The sequence below is a fragment of the Seriola lalandi genome, unplaced genomic scaffold, assembly GCF_002814215.2.
Source record: "Seriola lalandi dorsalis isolate HSWRI2012SDOR001 ecotype SW California unplaced genomic scaffold, Sedor1 jcf7180002054478, whole genome shotgun sequence".
NCBI lineage: Eukaryota > Metazoa > Chordata > Actinopteri > Carangiformes > Carangidae > Seriola > Seriola lalandi.
The window spans coordinates 61,672-78,759 of record NW_019525031.1 but is presented as its reverse complement, the minus strand read 5'-3'; the positions used below and the strand labels follow the sequence as shown (position 1 = coordinate 78,759).

General features: G+C 42.8%; 1 protein-coding gene across 1 annotated transcript in view; it reads left to right on the top strand.

Moving 5' to 3' along the window:
• The window catches only part of cngb1a (cyclic nucleotide gated channel subunit beta 1a), a 24,095-nt gene that overhangs the window by 119 nt on the left and 6,888 nt on the right, over window positions 1-17,088 (top strand). The window contains exons 2-31 of the mRNA XM_087175624.1: window positions 197-236; window positions 317-377; window positions 965-1,064; window positions 1,175-1,194; window positions 2,419-2,524; window positions 3,379-3,403; window positions 3,484-3,601; window positions 3,909-4,021; window positions 4,122-4,176; window positions 4,256-4,285; window positions 4,912-4,969; window positions 5,055-5,082; window positions 6,404-6,489; window positions 7,077-7,126; window positions 7,428-7,565; window positions 7,888-7,929; window positions 10,305-10,494; window positions 10,640-10,673; window positions 11,498-11,621; window positions 11,746-11,808; window positions 11,895-12,043; window positions 12,267-12,500; window positions 13,579-13,787; window positions 13,879-13,929; window positions 14,042-14,128; window positions 14,221-14,285; window positions 15,589-15,711; window positions 15,972-16,113; window positions 16,513-16,672; window positions 16,864-16,961. Of these exons, the coding sequence (XP_087031750.1) occupies window positions 197-236; window positions 317-377; window positions 965-1,064; window positions 1,175-1,194; window positions 2,419-2,524; window positions 3,379-3,403; window positions 3,484-3,601; window positions 3,909-4,021; window positions 4,122-4,176; window positions 4,256-4,285; window positions 4,912-4,969; window positions 5,055-5,082; window positions 6,404-6,489; window positions 7,077-7,126; window positions 7,428-7,565; window positions 7,888-7,929; window positions 10,305-10,494; window positions 10,640-10,673; window positions 11,498-11,621; window positions 11,746-11,808; window positions 11,895-12,043; window positions 12,267-12,500; window positions 13,579-13,787; window positions 13,879-13,929; window positions 14,042-14,128; window positions 14,221-14,285; window positions 15,589-15,711; window positions 15,972-16,113; window positions 16,513-16,672; window positions 16,864-16,961 (2,799 nt within the window). The remainder of the gene's footprint in view (window positions 1-196; window positions 237-316; window positions 378-964; window positions 1,065-1,174; window positions 1,195-2,418; window positions 2,525-3,378; window positions 3,404-3,483; window positions 3,602-3,908; window positions 4,022-4,121; window positions 4,177-4,255; window positions 4,286-4,911; window positions 4,970-5,054; window positions 5,083-6,403; window positions 6,490-7,076; window positions 7,127-7,427; window positions 7,566-7,887; window positions 7,930-10,304; window positions 10,495-10,639; window positions 10,674-11,497; window positions 11,622-11,745; window positions 11,809-11,894; window positions 12,044-12,266; window positions 12,501-13,578; window positions 13,788-13,878; window positions 13,930-14,041; window positions 14,129-14,220; window positions 14,286-15,588; window positions 15,712-15,971; window positions 16,114-16,512; window positions 16,673-16,863; window positions 16,962-17,088) is intronic.

Genomic DNA, 17,088 nt, shown 5'->3' with positions numbered 1-17,088 from the left:
CCTGTTCAAGTAAGCCATGCCTTTTTAAAAATGTTTTGATTGACAGCTGCACAAGCTAATTTAAGTTCATTTAAGTAATCAGACATATATATATAGATATATCTGTATATATATGTATATGTTTAACCTAAATAAATAAATGAATGCTAAATGAAATATTGTTTTATTTATATAAATTATCCTGTGTTTTCAACAGGAAAAGAAAGTGACGTTTCAGGACGAGGTTAAAAATGAAGGTGAGGTCCCACTGTAACTTCCTGTGGTTCAGATTGGTTCTGTTCTTCACACTGAAAATATTCTGCTGTTTGATTGACAGCTCCAAAAACTCCAAAAGCTGACAAACCCAAAAAGGAAGCAGCCGAGGTCGAGGGGAACAGGTGAGTTACACTGACGTCCACAGAGACACCACACAGGAAACGACCAGAGACAAGGTTAGCATTAGCATCACAAAACTAGCTAGCTTACCAACTGCCAACCAGGATGCTAAAAACCTCAGTCGCTAATGTGTGCTGGTCTGGATCACTTGACTAAAGAAACAACAGCACCTTTACTTTTTCTCCCTTATTCTCCACACTTTGTCCACTTCACAACAACACTTCCTGTCTCTGAGTCACATGTCACTAAATGAACCAATCAGAGGCTAGCAGGACTTAGACTGAGGTAAATAGGAGGAAAACGACAGAGATGGATTCAGGAGGTCACTGTTACTGTTTTTAAAGATGCAGATGTAAATATTTAAACTTGTAAACACCTAAATAATAATTGTGTAAACATAAATATGTAAATAGTTAACTGTGTGAACAAATGAATAAATTATTAACTGTATAAACTAACTCAAATATACAGTATGAATTAATGGCTGCAGGAAGATTAATTAAATAATACTTAGATAATTAGATAATAATTGCATAATAATTAAACATGATGAATTAACTAAATCAACATTAACGTCTTGTTTCCTCAGCCCGCCGTCCGGCTCTCAGCCCACCATGTTGACGTGGATCAGCGGAGCTCTGCCTCAACCTCTCTCACCTAAACTGAGCCGGGCCAACTCCACCACCCAGGTGAGGATCGGACTCTGACCTGGGATCAGGTTCGACCGCAGAGACTCGTCCAGGGACAGGTCACAGTTCAGCAGGTTAATGTGTCTCCTTTTCTCCTCACATGTTTACAGGAGGAGAATACAACAGCCAGGTAAATACAGTGTGTGTGTGTGTGTGTGTGTGTGTGTGTGTGTGTGTGTTGAACACTCACTGTAAATCCTTTAGTTTGTATGAACTTCATGTGATGACTGATATTCCCTCTGTTTCCTGTGGACGACAGTAAACCTGAAGACGAGTGAGTAACAATGACATGAAGCAATAAATGCCATATAGTGAGCTGCTTTATAAACCTATCAACAGGCAGATTGCCAAATAGTGAGCTGCTTTATAAACCTCTCAACAGACGGACTGCCAAATAGTGAGCTGCTTTAATAAATCTACCAACTGGCAGATTGCTAAAGTGAGCTGCTTCATAAACATATCAACAGCCAGATTGCCAAATAGTGAGCTACTCTGTAAACCTATCAACAGACAGACTGCCAAATAGTGAACTATTATGTAAACCTATCAAGACAGATTGCCAAATAGTGAGCTGCTTTATAAACCTATCGACAGGCAGATTGCCAAATAGTGAGCTACTCCATAAACCTACCAACGGGCAGACTGCCAAATAACAAGCTGCTTAATAAATCCACCAACAGGCAGACAGCCAAATAGTGATCTGCCCTATAAACCAATTCAAGCAGGTGCCAAATTATGATCTCCTTTACGAACCTATCAACACGAGGACTGCCAAATAGTGAGCTGCTTAATAAATCCACAAACAGGCAGACTGCCAAATAGTGATCTGCCTTATACACCCATTCAAGCAGATGCCGGATAGTGAGCTACTTAATGAACCTATCAACAGACAAACTGCCAAATAGTGAGCCAACATCTATAATTGAAATCATTCTCGAATTATTATTTTAACTCTTTAAAAATAAATGTACATGTAGCCGTTGTCAGGTAAAGTCTCTCCATGTTTACTTCATGGAAACTAAGGAAAACAGATGTTTTTGCCTTTAGAGGTTTTATCAGTGTTGTCTCATCAGACAACACTTCCCTCCAAAAATGCAGATGGTTTGTCTTTTCCTTATTTTCATGTCAGGAACAAGTGATGAATAAAAAAAGAATAAACATAAAAACTCCCATTTTTAAAAGCGTCAGTGAACATCTCAATTGATCGACTCTAACCGATCAGAAAACTTCCTGTATCAAACTCCATTCAGCCCAGCAGAGCAGTGAAGCTCCTGACTGTCCCTGTTCTCCTGGTTGTGCAGCGCCCCCTGCTGTTCAGAGCCTGACTTTATGCTTCCTGTTATTTTCCCCATAGGAAAGGGATGATCGCTTGGCTCACTCAGGGTTTGGAGAAAGTAGTTCCTCATCCTCAGGCTGAGCTGAAGAGTAAAGAGTCACCACCAGCTGAGCCGCCCGCTGAGGTACAACAGTTTCTACAGGACGTCCTAAAGTAGATTAAAACTTTCCTTTGGTTTCAGTAGAGCTGATCATTCTACTGTCAGTTCTCAGAGTACGTTTCCACGGAGGGTCTCTGTCACCGCTCTTCATTAAACAGCTGAAACATTCTGATTTAGTTGTTTGGGCATATTATTCTTTTATAGAGATATTTATAGGTGCCGTCCTCCTCCATTAAAACCCAGTGTATTAAATGAGGTGTTATCTTTTATAACAAATTTCATTTTGACTTGTCAGATGTAATATTTCCAAAGTTAGATCATTTTTATCTGCAAAGACCTTGGAAACTGTCGTCCATGTTTTTATTTCATCGCGGTCAGATCAGTGTAACTCCAAACTTCAGCTGGTCCAGACACTGCAGCGCTGCTCATTAAATCCAATTAAAGAATCCACATATCATCCACGTTAGCTTCTCTGCACTGGATACCTGAACGTCTTAGAACTGGTTTTAAGACCATTACGTTTAAGGTAGATTTGGGTCGTGTATATATCCGATACCTGGTTACATCTCCGACATGCTAATCCCGTAGGAGCCTGAATGCAGCATGAGATCAGACGTGATGCAGGCTGGATTCATACTCATGAAGATAAAAGTGAAAAGTTAAACTTAACCTGTAATAAGTTTGTGACGTGGCCTTTCTGTTAGTGTGTGTCGTCTCAGGTCCAGTCCTGAAGTTACTGTTAGAGAAGCTGTTTAAACTGTTTCCACAGGCTGACAGTGAAGTATGAAATCTGTGTAATGCTTCTTTAATGTCAGTCTTAGAGATCTGCTCATGTGACCTCACCTGTCCTTATTAACCCTGTGTTTGTTGCTCCTCAGGTGCAGCAGCCAGCCGCTCCACCAGGTGAGAACAGATCTGAATGTTCCTGTGAACAGATTCAGGCCGGACTTTATGTCGATCGCTGGTTCTTCTTTGTCTTTCAGCACCAGACCCTCAGGTGGTCACCGTGGTCCAGGCGGCACCAGAACCAGACCAGGGCCAAGACAAAGACCAAGACCAAAACCAAGAGGACAAAACTGACAACAAGCCTTTCCCACCCAGGTCTGTGTGTCTGTCTTCACACAGGCTGACATTCAGTTTGTTTGACCATTATTACAGTTTTATCTTTTGGTCCAGAAGGAAAAACCTTTGAAACTTCTTTTATTAAGTTTAATACAGAAAATATTTGTCACATCTTTTGTCAAACTGTTGTTCAGATGGAGTTCAGGTGGATATTGTCTCCCAGCAGGAACGAGGGGAATAAACTGAGAATCTGACGTTTGCATGTGGAGCAGTGAAGTCATCGCTTCAGCCAAGTGCATGTGTGACACTTGAATATGTTCTGTCTTTGTGTCTGTGCGGCTGACAGGATGATGGACTGGATAAAACAGGGAATAGAGAAGGTGGTTCCTCAGCCAGAGATCCAGGTCCGCCCAAAGACAGCCGACAACGAGAAGAGTGACACTCCCGCTTCCACTAAAGGTACCTGCAGTTATATGTCAGCCTCAAATCACCATCACACCTGTTGAACTCCTGTTAGAGAATATATATAACTCTGAGTGTGTCCTGCTCCTTTAAACAGCTGCAGCTCCACCTGCAGCACCAACAGCTACTAAACCAGCCGCCGACCCTGAGAAGTAAGTTCAGTCCTTGTCCGTGATTGTACTTTAATTCATAGTGCAGGATGTTAAACTCTGTTCTCCTTTGTCCTCTCAGGTCTTCTAAAGAAGAAGAGCAGCAGCCCAAGTAGGTGGAGACATGTTCACTCAACATGACAGAAGAGCTGCGATTCTTCATCCTTTAATTTATAAACCACAGAAACTGTTTGTAATTATTTGACCTTTAGCTACAAACAACACAACGTCAGACGTGCTAATTAATGTTATGCTAACTACAAACAGCGAAAGTGGTGGAAAGTAACTAAGTACATTTACTCATATACTAAGTACAATTTTGAAGTTCTTGTACTTTACTTGAGTTAAGTGCTTCTACTGTGATACTGCAACTACAGGAAGTACTTTTACTGTGATATTTTAACTACAGGAAGAACTTTAACTGTGATACTGTAACTACAGGAAGTACTTCCGCAACAGGAAGTACTTTCACTCTGATACTGTAACTACAGGAAATACTTCCGCACTGTGATACTTTAAGTACATTTACAGAGGTAAACATACTACCTCTGTACTTTTACCTCAGTGGGATCATGAATGTAGTACTTTTACTGCAGTATTATTGCAGCATGTTTACATGGTGGTGTTTGTATCAGATATTTTACTAGCTCCATACATTGTGTCTGATATGAAGGATAAAGTTTAGGAGTTTAAGAGAGTGTGTGACTTGTGTTGAACGTGCTGCTGTTGTGTCGACAGTGTTGTGGGCTGGATCGTCACTGAGTTCAGTCGCATGTTACCTCAGCCTGTACCGAAGGTGAGTCCAGCTCTCATTCACATACAGCCACGTTTAACCAGCAGCACGTCTCTGAGGCTTGACCATGTTTGTTCTCCTCGTGCAGGACGCAGCCAGTGATGAGTTGCAGAGCAGTAAGTACAACCTCTCCACAGCTTACACTAACACATGAACACATGAACACATCAACACGTCAACACGTCAACATGTGGACGTAACATTACATGATACTTTAAACATCTCACCTTGATGCAGTGATGTAGAAGTGAACTCCCAGGTGTGTCAGTACACGGTGACATCACTGCTGGGTGTGGTTATGAGTTAGTCTCTAACTGCAGTCTGCAGAAACAAATGCACTGATGAACTGATTGATTGGTTGAGGGGTGTTATTAGCTGTGTGTTGATTGGCAGCAGCTGGTGTCAGTGACGAGGCGGACTCTAACCGGGCTGCTCTTCTCCTTCTGTTTCAGGGGGAAAGGCGGCGAGAGCCCCTTAAAATAAAAGGAGAAGGAAGAGCGGGACAGAGTCGCTCACACTGACACTGACAGCAGCAGACACTGTAACTGACCGAACCACAGACAGACAGAGCAGTTTGTACTGTAGTGCTAATGTTGCTCCATGGAGCTGCGGTACTTTGAGTTTTTGCACAGCTAAAATACTTTCAATAAATCAAGAAAACTTATTTTACCAAACATGACTGAGCAAACCAAACGAAAACTGAAATCTCAATTATATTTCTGCACATATTTGAACATGTTTAGAGTCTCTGTAACTCACTGAATCAATTATTACATGCCACTAAGTCTTTATTGGACTGCACTGTTTAATATTCCATGCTACAGTGTAATAGCTGCAGGGACAAACTGGTCCTAACTCAGCTTCTGTCATTGGTGCTACTTCAAACTTGAAACTCAAATAAGCTGTTAGATCTGGAATCAGGACCAACAATAGTTCATCAGTAGTTCGGGACAACTGTTTGCTTCTTTTAAAGGCTTTTGCTGATGATATAAAGGCAGCTAACTCAGTGCAGCTACCTCAGTGCAGACATTGCAACTCATTACAGCGTTTTGCTCTGAATTCATGAAAATAAAGACATTCACTGGGAAAAAAAAAGTGTTTTGTTGAGTGTTTTTGTTGTGTTGGCTTGTAAACCTGAAAATTCATGGAATAGGAATCAACCAATCAATCAATTAATCAATCATGGGTCTATCAAACAAATATTAAATGTCTGAAAAATTTTCATTTTCATCCTTGTATTTCTTAAGATTCAAAACAGATGAATCCATCTGTCAGTAGAGTGTCAAATACACATTAAATAACCATAAACTTCACGTCTCTATTGCCTGTGACATGAATCTCGAGTTGTCAGTAGTGAATACATGCAGTTTATAAGACACTCAAAGACAGATACACAGATAATCCTCAGCCATGCTCTTCCTGCCATGTGACATTCAGTCAGCATCACACAGAAGAAGACAGACCTGGTCCTCGAGGACATCGAACAGGACGGGGACAAGGACGCAGAGCAGCACAAGAAGGAGGTGAGTCTCACAAGGACTCATCTTGTCCCAGCTTTGAAGTAATGTTCAGGATCACTCTCAGAAAAACCTCTGCTTTGAGCATATTGTCTACATGGCTTTGCTAACATGCTTACAATAGCGTAGTTGTTGACGTGCATGTTAACGCATTTACCAACATAGGCAACATGACCCTTTGAAGGTCATCATGGTTGTAGCACAGTAGGCACTATGGTACTTCAAGGGCCACCAAACTAGTACAAGGCTATGTACCGTAGTACTTTGGAGGGTATCGGGGTAGTACCAGAGTAAGAACTGACACTTCCAAGGTTATTATGGTAGTACCAGAATAGAAACAATATCACTAAGAGGCATACCATGCTGTTTGTACCTTTGGAAATGCTACTGTTGACATTTAAGACCAGGACAAGTCCCATAGAGATACCATGACCCTTTGAAGGGCATCATGGTTGTAGCACAGTAGGCACTATGGTACTTCAAGGGCCACCAAGCAGTACCAATGTAGGTACCATGGTGCTTTGGAGGGTATCGGGGTATTTAGGTATTTAGATTATACTCAACAGAGATTTTTTCAATGTGATTGTTTGCAGAGAGAAGATGCAATGATCCAGATGGAGCAAGTGACTCCACTGATGGAAAGGTTGGCGATAACTGTCTCTGCTTAGTTTACTCTATTTTCCTTTTGTTCTTCTGTTTTGTTGATTTTGTCCCATAAGGGCTTTGAAGATGAAAATAACTGCCGGTTGTTCTGTCTGTCCAACACTTTGGTTCAGAGTGAGCTTTCTCAGTAACCACAGGCCTTTGTTATTGTAGGGTCTCATAGGATCTGTAGCATGTATGGAACACCTGTAGGTCTTTAGGCTGGTTTTTGTCTTCCTTTTATTTAGATTTATTTAAAAGTCTAATTTCGCCGAATGTCTGAGCTCCTCCTTATCGTACAGACTGCAGCAGGACCGTCTGGAGGCGGCCCGTGTCGCAGAGGAGATGGCTATGAAGGCAGCGGAGGAGGCAGTCCGCCAGCTGGAGGTCGAGCATTCAGCAAAGATCGTCATAGAAACGCTGCCAGAGTCCAATGAGCAGTAAGTCACATAAACACACACATCGACATACTGTCCAGTCAGACCCCTGCGTCTCCAGACTGTCAACCTTTCAGGAAGTGACAAGAAAGACCCTTCTTTCTTGTATTTTACTGCAGTGCTCTGTGAACAAGTTGAAGTATCTCACTTCACTGGAGGAATTTTTCTCTGTTTGAAGAAAAGCTGAACTTTCGACAAAATTCATTTTTAAGATTCATAATACAACAGATGCTACAAGTATCCCAGAGAAAAACACCTCCAAATCACCTGCACCAACTGATCTGACACGTCCTCCAGTAACTGACCTGCGGTTTGTTCTCAACAGACTGCCCAACATCCTGGAGGAGGAGAACGAGGACGACCCAGAGTAAGTCAATCTTCATGAAACCTAAACCACCAACCTGCTGCTATCTCTTATACTTACATACAACACATTACTTAACACTTTATGTTGAGTTTTACTTTCTTTTGGCAGACATCTGTATCTTTGTACTATCTTCTTGTCTGATTCTGAGGGGTTAGATACTCTGAGGGTTTGGGTTGGAGTATTACTTGAAGGGTCTGAAATTTAGTTTTCAGCAAATGGAAGCACTCTTTTAGACCAACATGTAATCGTCACTGACATACAGACAAACTGACCAAATGGCTGAACCCATTCTACTCTTATGAATTATGATTTGCTGTAACACTCCCAGTCACTGTATTTAATTATGCACCTTCTGCGTTAGAGCTTCCTCTGCTGGCAAAGTTAGAGCTGAACATCCAGATCCTCTCACCTGCTGTCTGCTCGAGTCTGATGCTGCTGCCTATAGCAACTAATTTCTCTCTGAAAACAATGAGCTGAACTGTCTGACAGGGGCTCTCCATCTTGTTTGTCCCTTGCTGCACTCCGTTCAGGTTGCAGAACCTGCAGGAGGACAGTGATGACAGCACAGACAATACAAGTCCTGTGGGAAATAAAGTAACGGTGGAAAATATTGAGGAAGACAAAAAACCTGACGAGTAAGCTCGGCCATTTTTAGATGAAGGCCTCCCCCCGCTACGGAAAGATGACAGGACGCTTCCATACCACTGATGAGTTAGATCTGATTGGTAAAATCAACATCACCAATGAAGCTATTATTTATATTACTTGATCCTCTTGTAGAGTTCGGTAAGAAACTCTAAGATCTCAACACATTGTGGTATGGGTTGCTACTTCCTGTGCATAAGCTTGCAGTAAGAGCTTGTACTTTGGTACCATCGTATCTTCTGTGCTTGTTAGAGCGAGCTGAAGTCCTGCCCTGTTCCAAGCTGGTATTTCTTCTTATTAGAGGGTCCCTGTGAAAACTGGACTCTGTCCTGCACCAAGAAATTTTATCTGTAGAAATCACAATGAAACTTGGGATGATTCACTACCTTTATCAGATGGATAGTTTCAGACGGCCCTGCACTCCACAGTACCTTCCCTATAAGACATCCTGGGCTACGCAGTCAGTGGACTCAGTGGAGTGGATGAGTAAACTCCCATGACTCCTCAAGTGTCTTTGCAAGTCCTGGTCCCCTCTTCCACAGTCAGGATGGAATTGGCCGGAGCCTCATTTCAAACGTCCTACGACATTTTTTTTCTGAAAGGGGGAATAAAGACACACAAATTAAAAACAGGTACCACCACCCCTCTGGTTGGTACAGTGTACCACTCCACAGGAACAGTCCCTGACCAATAATTTGTGGACCCCTTTAGGAAAATCTCATCTATCCTGGGCACCTCGCACCTACTGTGGATCCTTTTGGTTTTGGCTGCTTCCTCGGTCAAAGAGAAGGGCAAGGTTTCTTCCATGTCTTGTAGCTCTGCCTCGTCCTCCCAGAGAACAGAGGAGAAAATGCAGACGAGCGCGAGGGTGAAATTCTTCATTTACCAGGCGATCTATGTTCCAACCATCAACCAAATCAACCAAAGCAAATAGTTTTGCTAACTGGAGGTGAGACCTACATGTGGTCCTCTGGTATCAGAGCACAACAGAGTGGGTGTTGGTTGGTGTTTTAACTACATCAATCTTGTTAGATCTTTGGTGAATTGGCAAGCTGTTCAAACTGAGTCTAGTTGAGTTGTCACTTTATCTTAGCTTAGCTTTCTTAGCTTCAGGTTAGCCAGGAACTGGGGCAGGACTTTGGCTCTAAATAGTTTATTTGTGCCCAAACAGTTTGCATGCCTGCCTCTTTTCAAGTTTTGCCCCTTACCACAGTGTCCCCTCGTGATTACATATAATTTTATTTTGTGTTGCTGTTTGCCAACTTTTCCTCTGTGAATCAGGGCCGACTTCAAAAGGTAGGTTGGAATTTTTACAACCAGTATAACAGCTACTTACCAGACCAGATATTATGTGTTCAATAGAGTTTTTGAACCTTTATTGCCAACATTTTTCAGTTCATTGCTCCTACAACACCTTCATATAGTAAATACTGTAAGATATGCATTAAGATACTCCCTGACTTTGTTTTGACACAATGAAAAATACCAAATACCTCCCCCAGGGGCTCTAAGGATGTCACTGTACAGCAAACCTCAAGCTTCACCTTTATCTTGACTTGAACTCCTCTAAGTTTTATTTTACCTCCTACTGTTTGTGAACAAATATTAACAGTCATACAGGGAGGCAAACCATGTCTTCCACCTCCACCTGTGAACACCAGGGAAGTGGAAGTAGAATCAGTTTTGCAGATTTTCAGGGGGTTTTCTTGACACCTGCCCTTCTTCACCAGGTCCCTACTGGATGTCTGTCCAGCTGCAGATGATGCTGAGGCCAAGACTCAACCCACTGAATCTGAACCAGCAGAGGAAGTCACTCCATCATCAACAGATGTGGAGCCAGCATCGGAGAGGAGAGACCTGGAGAGTCCGGTCACCCAACAACCAGAAGCTCCAGGGGCCCCGACCATCACCACAGACCAGGTGAAACTCTTTATGAAACAGAGTCAAAGAGGCTCCTGTACTCTGGCTAGAGGGTGTTTTTCTCTGATATGTCGTCCTCATCACAGCTGAAGGTTGTTGGTCTGAAGCAGATTTAATTTGTTTGATTTTCTTCCTCCTCTTTCAGGATGACGAAGCAGCAGAGGACGATGGATGTGGAGGTGAGAGCTGAAAATGATTTTTGTCAGAACAGCTATTTTGAGCATCACCACACGGAGCAGCATAGATCATAGTTAGAAAGTTGTTTCCATAATGGATTGAGAGAAGAAAATCAACTTGTTTGTTCAGTCTTTAGTGTCCCTGATTCTTTCTGGGTGGTCTCTGTAACCACGTACTGATCGGTTCCACCAGGATCTTGTGAAGTTCTCCTTTTGACTCTGACTGTTTTTCCGTCCAGTTCCTGACATTTGCTCTCCGATAAAGAACTTCCTGCTTCAATTGCCTCACGCTGCTGAGTGTCTGGAGAGCTGCAGGAAGCTGATGCATGACCATAACCTCAACCCCCCCAAGCTATCCATGCCGACCCTGCCGCCGGAGCTCGCCCTGCTGACCCAGGAGCTGTCGCAGCTCACCGAACAGTGCTGCATGAGCATCGTCAGCCACCTCAGACGCATTACCTCTAACTCCCAGCATCCTCAGCAGCCCTAAGCCCCACCCTCCTCCCACAGACCCTTAGAGAAACCTCATAGACTTTTAACTTTGTTTAATCCAAACCTTGAACGTGCCAAACAAACCCTTCTGCCTTGAGGTGTCCCCGAACATCCCACTTCCTCCTCATCATCACCCCCATCTTGCTCTGCACCGCTTCACCGCTTCACCACCAGCTAACAGCTAACCACCAAGGTGATCTTAACAGCAGTGGATGTATGTGCTGTGCTTGGCTTGGCTTCGTTGCTGGAACTGTTGGCGGTGTTTGTTGGAAAACGTCCAGCAGCTGTTCTTCTGCTCTGGTCCTCAGGGAGCTGTGGGCGGAGTCTGGGTGAAGCTCCGCTGCTGAAGGTGCAGGACGTGGATCCGGGAAGAGGCCGGAACATCCCCCAAATTATCACAACCCCAGAACTGGAGTCCATGACTCTCACTGTCCCTGACATGGAGCTGTCGAAACTCAGGTAACAGACGTGTAATCTTCCACACCTGACGGGGGCGTTGTAAATATCACAACACCTTGACACATGATCCATGTTTTTCCATTTTCACTGACGTCCTCATGTCTTCCTGCTGTGTCCCTCTCAGTCAAGCGGCTGAGGATCTGAAGGCCTGGTCCAGTCAGGGAGACCTGCTGACTGCAGATGAAGAGTGAGAGAAATGACACAGACACTCTGTCCTCTACCTCCTTCGCCCCGTCCTGCATGTTAAACTATCCTCTTGTTGTCCTCCTGCAGGACACGTCCTCTGTCAGCCGCCAGTGTTGGTAGCGTCGTGATCCAGGACCGTCTGATTGAGCTCGTCAGGCTGTTTAAAGGTCGAACAGAGTGGCAGAGAGACCGGCTGGTGGACCCGGATGAGTCTGAGGGGGAGAGTCCCTCAGCCTGTACGTGTTGTCATGTTTATGTTTCTGATTATGTGTCTGATTATGTGTTTTCCTGTTTTCATGGTCAAAACAACGAATGAATGTTGAACTCAAACTTTAATAACACTGAATATCAGATGTTCCTATAAAAGTTTCCTTTATATAAACTTTCACTGGATGGAACCATCTAATTAATGCTCTAAAAATACAGAATTATCTTGCAAGTTTTGTCTGATCTCTGCAGCTCCAACCAAAGCTCCACCTCCCCCTCCTCCCCCACCTCCACCAGGGGAGGAGAAGAAGGAAGAGGCTCCTGCTGCAGCAGAAGAAGAAGAAGAAGAAGAAGAGTTGGGGTTCAGTTTTGAACTTTTAGGACACCCTGTGAAACTTCCCAAACTGCCCAAACTTCCCCTGATGCCCGACTGGCTCCGAGCCATCGTGGAGTATCGCTTCCCCTCCAGCATCGACCCCTTCACTGGTGAGCGCCCAGACCAAGAGCTGAACTACAGTTTCCTTAAAGAGATATTTCTCTAAGACTGAAACAAGAGAAAATGCAAATGTTAGAAAAGAGAGAAAGAAAAAGAAAACATTAATAACTGCAATGAAAGAAGAAAAAGAAAAAAAGAAGTATGTTTGTGCTGCAATAAAAAATAGTGTTATAATTATATTTATATGGTAGATAATGGGAGTAACAGTGATGAGTAACGACTCCAAGACTTAGTAAGTGATGACTAAATAGAGTTGGAGTCAATATTCTGATGTTTAAAGCTCCTCCAGTGTAAAGGTCTGTGTCCATGTGTAGTGTGATTATAGATCAGCTCTAGCTTCTATATTAATACTGTGAAAGTATCAAAGCCTCAGTCCACAGAGAAATGCACACAGCCTGTATTCAGAAACTGAGCCTTAAAACCAGCCGTCAGGACTTCTGGAACTTTGTGATGTCACAACAAAGCAGTCACCAAGCCCCGCCCACCTGGACCCACCATCCAAACCTTGCAGGATTTGGTTTCTCCGAGTGTTTTTACCTGAATCTGCTATATTTTTATTGGATCAGTCAGAAAACAGTCAGCCAATCAGAAGAGAGGCTCAGAGCCTCCTCTCTTCTGATTGGCTCACCGACCTGTTGTTACTAGAGCTCCAGAGAGAAGCCTGAGAGAGGAGATGTAAAACTACACTGAGATGGTTTTTATTTCTTCTTATGGATCAACACAGAGGAAAACATGGGACCAGGAAGTAGACAGGTTTATCATGGAAATGTAGGTTTCATTTCTCCGCATTAACAATGTATTTATTTATTTTTTGATATAAATTGATATTACAAAAATACAAACTGTTTAATACAGTACACATTCATCTTGTTTGTTAATCAACTGACTGGTTTGTTTCTAAATTAATTGATCGACACTCTTTGATAATTGATTTTTTCCATTGAAAATGTAAATAATTCTGTTTCAGCTTTTCCAAAGTGAGAATTGGATGGTTTCCTGTCACATGACAAGGTTGATGGATAAACTGAATCTGTTGATGGAGACTGATCTGACTCTCTGCCTCCATAGACCTGATCTACGTGATCTGGCTGTTCTTCGTGGTGGCGGCCTGGAACTGGAACGTGTGGCTGATCCCAGTCCGCTGGGCGTTCCCCTACCAGACGCCCGAGAACATCCACCTGTGGCTGCTGGCCGACTACACCTGCGACTTCATCTACATCGCAGACATCCTGATCTTCCAGCCCAGACTGCAGTTCGTCCGCGGAGGAGACATCGTGGTTAGTGACACCGACGGGAAGAAAAACACTTTGGATTTTATCTCTTTAAATGAAGAGAGCGTTTTTTTAATCTGGAGCTTTTGTGTTACAGTGTGATAAGAAGGATATGAGAGAGAACTACATGACCACAGAGAGGTTTAAGGTGAGAGCACACCTGTCAGATATAAAAGAAAACACTTTCTTCCTGCTTCAGTTTGTAGTTTTCTCTTCTCACAGTTGTTTCCACTGATCAGAGTGTCTGCTGTGTTTTCCAGATGGACATCATCAGTCTGTTTCCCATGGAGATATTTTACTTCTTCACCGGAGTGAACTCTCTGCTGAGGTTCCCTCGGCTGCTGAAGGTCAGGATACTTCACTTCATACAGACGTTCATGCTGCCGAGTGTTTGTGAAGGTGAACGTGATGAACAGCTGACTCCTGTCTTCTCTCTCAGTACATGGTTTTCTTTGAGTTCAACGACAGGATGGAGGCTGTGATGAAGAAAGCCTACATCTACAGGTGAGGAGCCAAACACAGGTACAAGGTTTGTCTCGTATGTATTTTATGAAAACATCAGTGAGGAGCTTCATGAACTCAAGATAAGAGAGAAGATATTCCTTTATTAGTCCTACGGGGGGAAAATTTACTGTCTCACAGCAGCAAAGTGACAGAGCAAAGAAAGAGAAACTGCAAAATGATTAATGATCAATAACTTCAAAAAGATAAATAATATAATAATATAATATGTATAATTAGATATTTAAATATAACAAAAAAAGCGATCAAGATGTTCATTAGTTTTGGTAACACAGTCAGTCAGAACACACATGAGGCCAGTAGTCCACGTTGTACCTGACCCAAAGATGACTCATGAACCAGCTGCTGGTCTGGTAGTTTTTTTACTTTACAGCATAAAAACCAGGAAAATAAAAGTGGCAGCAGTGAATATAAAAGCTGTGAACCTTCGTAGACTATGAAGTCGCAAAGCACCGATCCTGTTTCCTAGCAACCTTGACAACACATAACTTTTTGTTTTAAGTCTCTTGGTTTAAACCGTTGTACTGTTAGCTGTTGAACTGAGCTGAAACACAATACTTACATTTAACAGTGTGATCTTCAGACTCTCTGTCGGTGCTGTTTGCTTTCATTACCGGCGTGAAATGAATCTTGGGACATGTAGGACCACGAAGGATCCACCTGTTGGAGCCTCGGTTGTCCAGGAAAGGAAGGAGCCTTTGACAGTTTAATCGTGCCGTTGTGACATAGTCAGTCTTCAGATGAAGCCTCTGAATTGAGACACAGCTACTAAACACCTGCACATGAATCCATAGTAATTAACACACATATGTATTACATGGTGTTTGAGTGGTGATATATCTGTGTCTTTTGTTGGAGGGTAGGAGCGGGAACTTTCTGTTCATCCACTGTGTTATACTTAAGTCAAACATGTAATGTAAAAGTGAATAAAAACTACAGCACAGGAACTTCAAAACAAGCGTAGTATCAACTCTCCTCCTCTGGATCAGTGGAGGTTATGGCAGATGGAAAGACTAGTTTCCAGAGTGTCGGTTTCGTTATTTATGTCAGTGTAGAGAGAGGAGGACTTTCTCTCTCTGAGCCTTTTGACCAATCATCAACAGTTAAGTTTCACTCTGGTGGACGTTTAGAAAATTTTGCGTCATTTCAGAATCAAAAAACAGAAAAGTCCAGGTTCTACAATTGATCCCTGAGGAACCCCACATCTCATGTCGTTAAATCTTCTCCCTGTGTTGTTGTTGTTGATGTTTATGTTGTTGTTGTTTTTGTTGTTGTTGTGTGACAGGGTGATCCGGACCTCCACCTACCTGCTGTACTCTCTGCACATCAATGCCTGTCTCTTCTACTGGGGCTCAGACTACGAAGGACTGGGATCCACCAAGTGGGTCTACAACGGGAAAGGCAACGCGTAAGAGACGATGCGTGATTATAGATGAACATACATGAAACTCAGTCTGTACGAGTCTGAATACACACAGATATCAATATCAGCTGTTATAAAGACAGATATAAATCATCTGTGTCGAAGGGTTTTCAAACATCTGAGAAAAGATCTGATGGTGATTTTTACAGTTTCAAAGTGGTCGATTTTTTAAGTGACAAAATCCTTCTTATAAAATCTGTAGGTTGTAATTTCTCAAAACTCAATTGTCTTATTTTTTCCTACAGTTACATTCGTTGTTATTACTTTGCTGTGAAGACGCTGATCACCATCGGAGGTCTGCCGGACCCCACCACCGTCTTTGAGATCTGCTTCCAGCTCATCAACTATTTCGTTGGCGTCTTTGCGTTTTCCATCATGATTGGTCAGGTCAGTGGTTCCTCTGAGACGCTGTGAGTTTTTATGGTTGGACTGATTTTGATTGATTGAATAAGGAAAAAAAACGTTCAAAGAAACAAACGAAGTAAATAAAAATAAGAAAGTTAATAAATAAATAATATATACAGTACATACTGATACACATATACAGTATAGACCTACATACACATTACTTCATACAGTGTCATAATATATCTTTAGCTCAGTCCTCTGGTTCCTGTCACTTCACCGACATTGTGCTTTCAGAAACACGCTCAGGATTTCTGTCCCCTGTTTTAAATAATAATTAGAACTTTATTTATGATTGAACAGAATAAAAAGTAAATAAAATTCAAAACGTAAAAGATAAAATCAGATTATTGGTCCTCTCTGCTCTGACTCTGTTCTCAGATGAGAGACGTGGTCGGCGCAGCGACAGCCGGAGAGAACTACTACCGCGCCTGCATGGACAGCACCGCCAAGTACATGAACTCCTATAACATCCCCCAAGAAGTCCAGAACCGCATCAAGACCTGGTACGACTACACCTGGAAGAGCCAGGGCATGCTGGGTAAGAAGGAGGAGCTTATTATAAATATATTAATGAAGGCTTCCAGTTAACCGTCTCCAATTCATACACTAAACTGGTTTATAGTCCATGTTCTCTGTAAACAGTGACCAGCAGCAAACTCAAAGAAAGCCTTTGTCCCTGAACGTCTCGTGTGTAGTTCATGTACATGTGTTGTGATGTTTCCTCTGCAGATGAACAGGAGCTGCTGGTGCAACTTCCTGCCAAGATGAGACTGGACATCGCTGTGGACGTCAACTACGCCATCGTCAGTAAAGTCGCCCTGTTCCAGGTCAGAGACACATGCACATGCACACACACACACACACACACACACACACACACACACACACACACACACACACATACACACACATGCACACACATACACACACACACACGCACATGCACACAGAGTG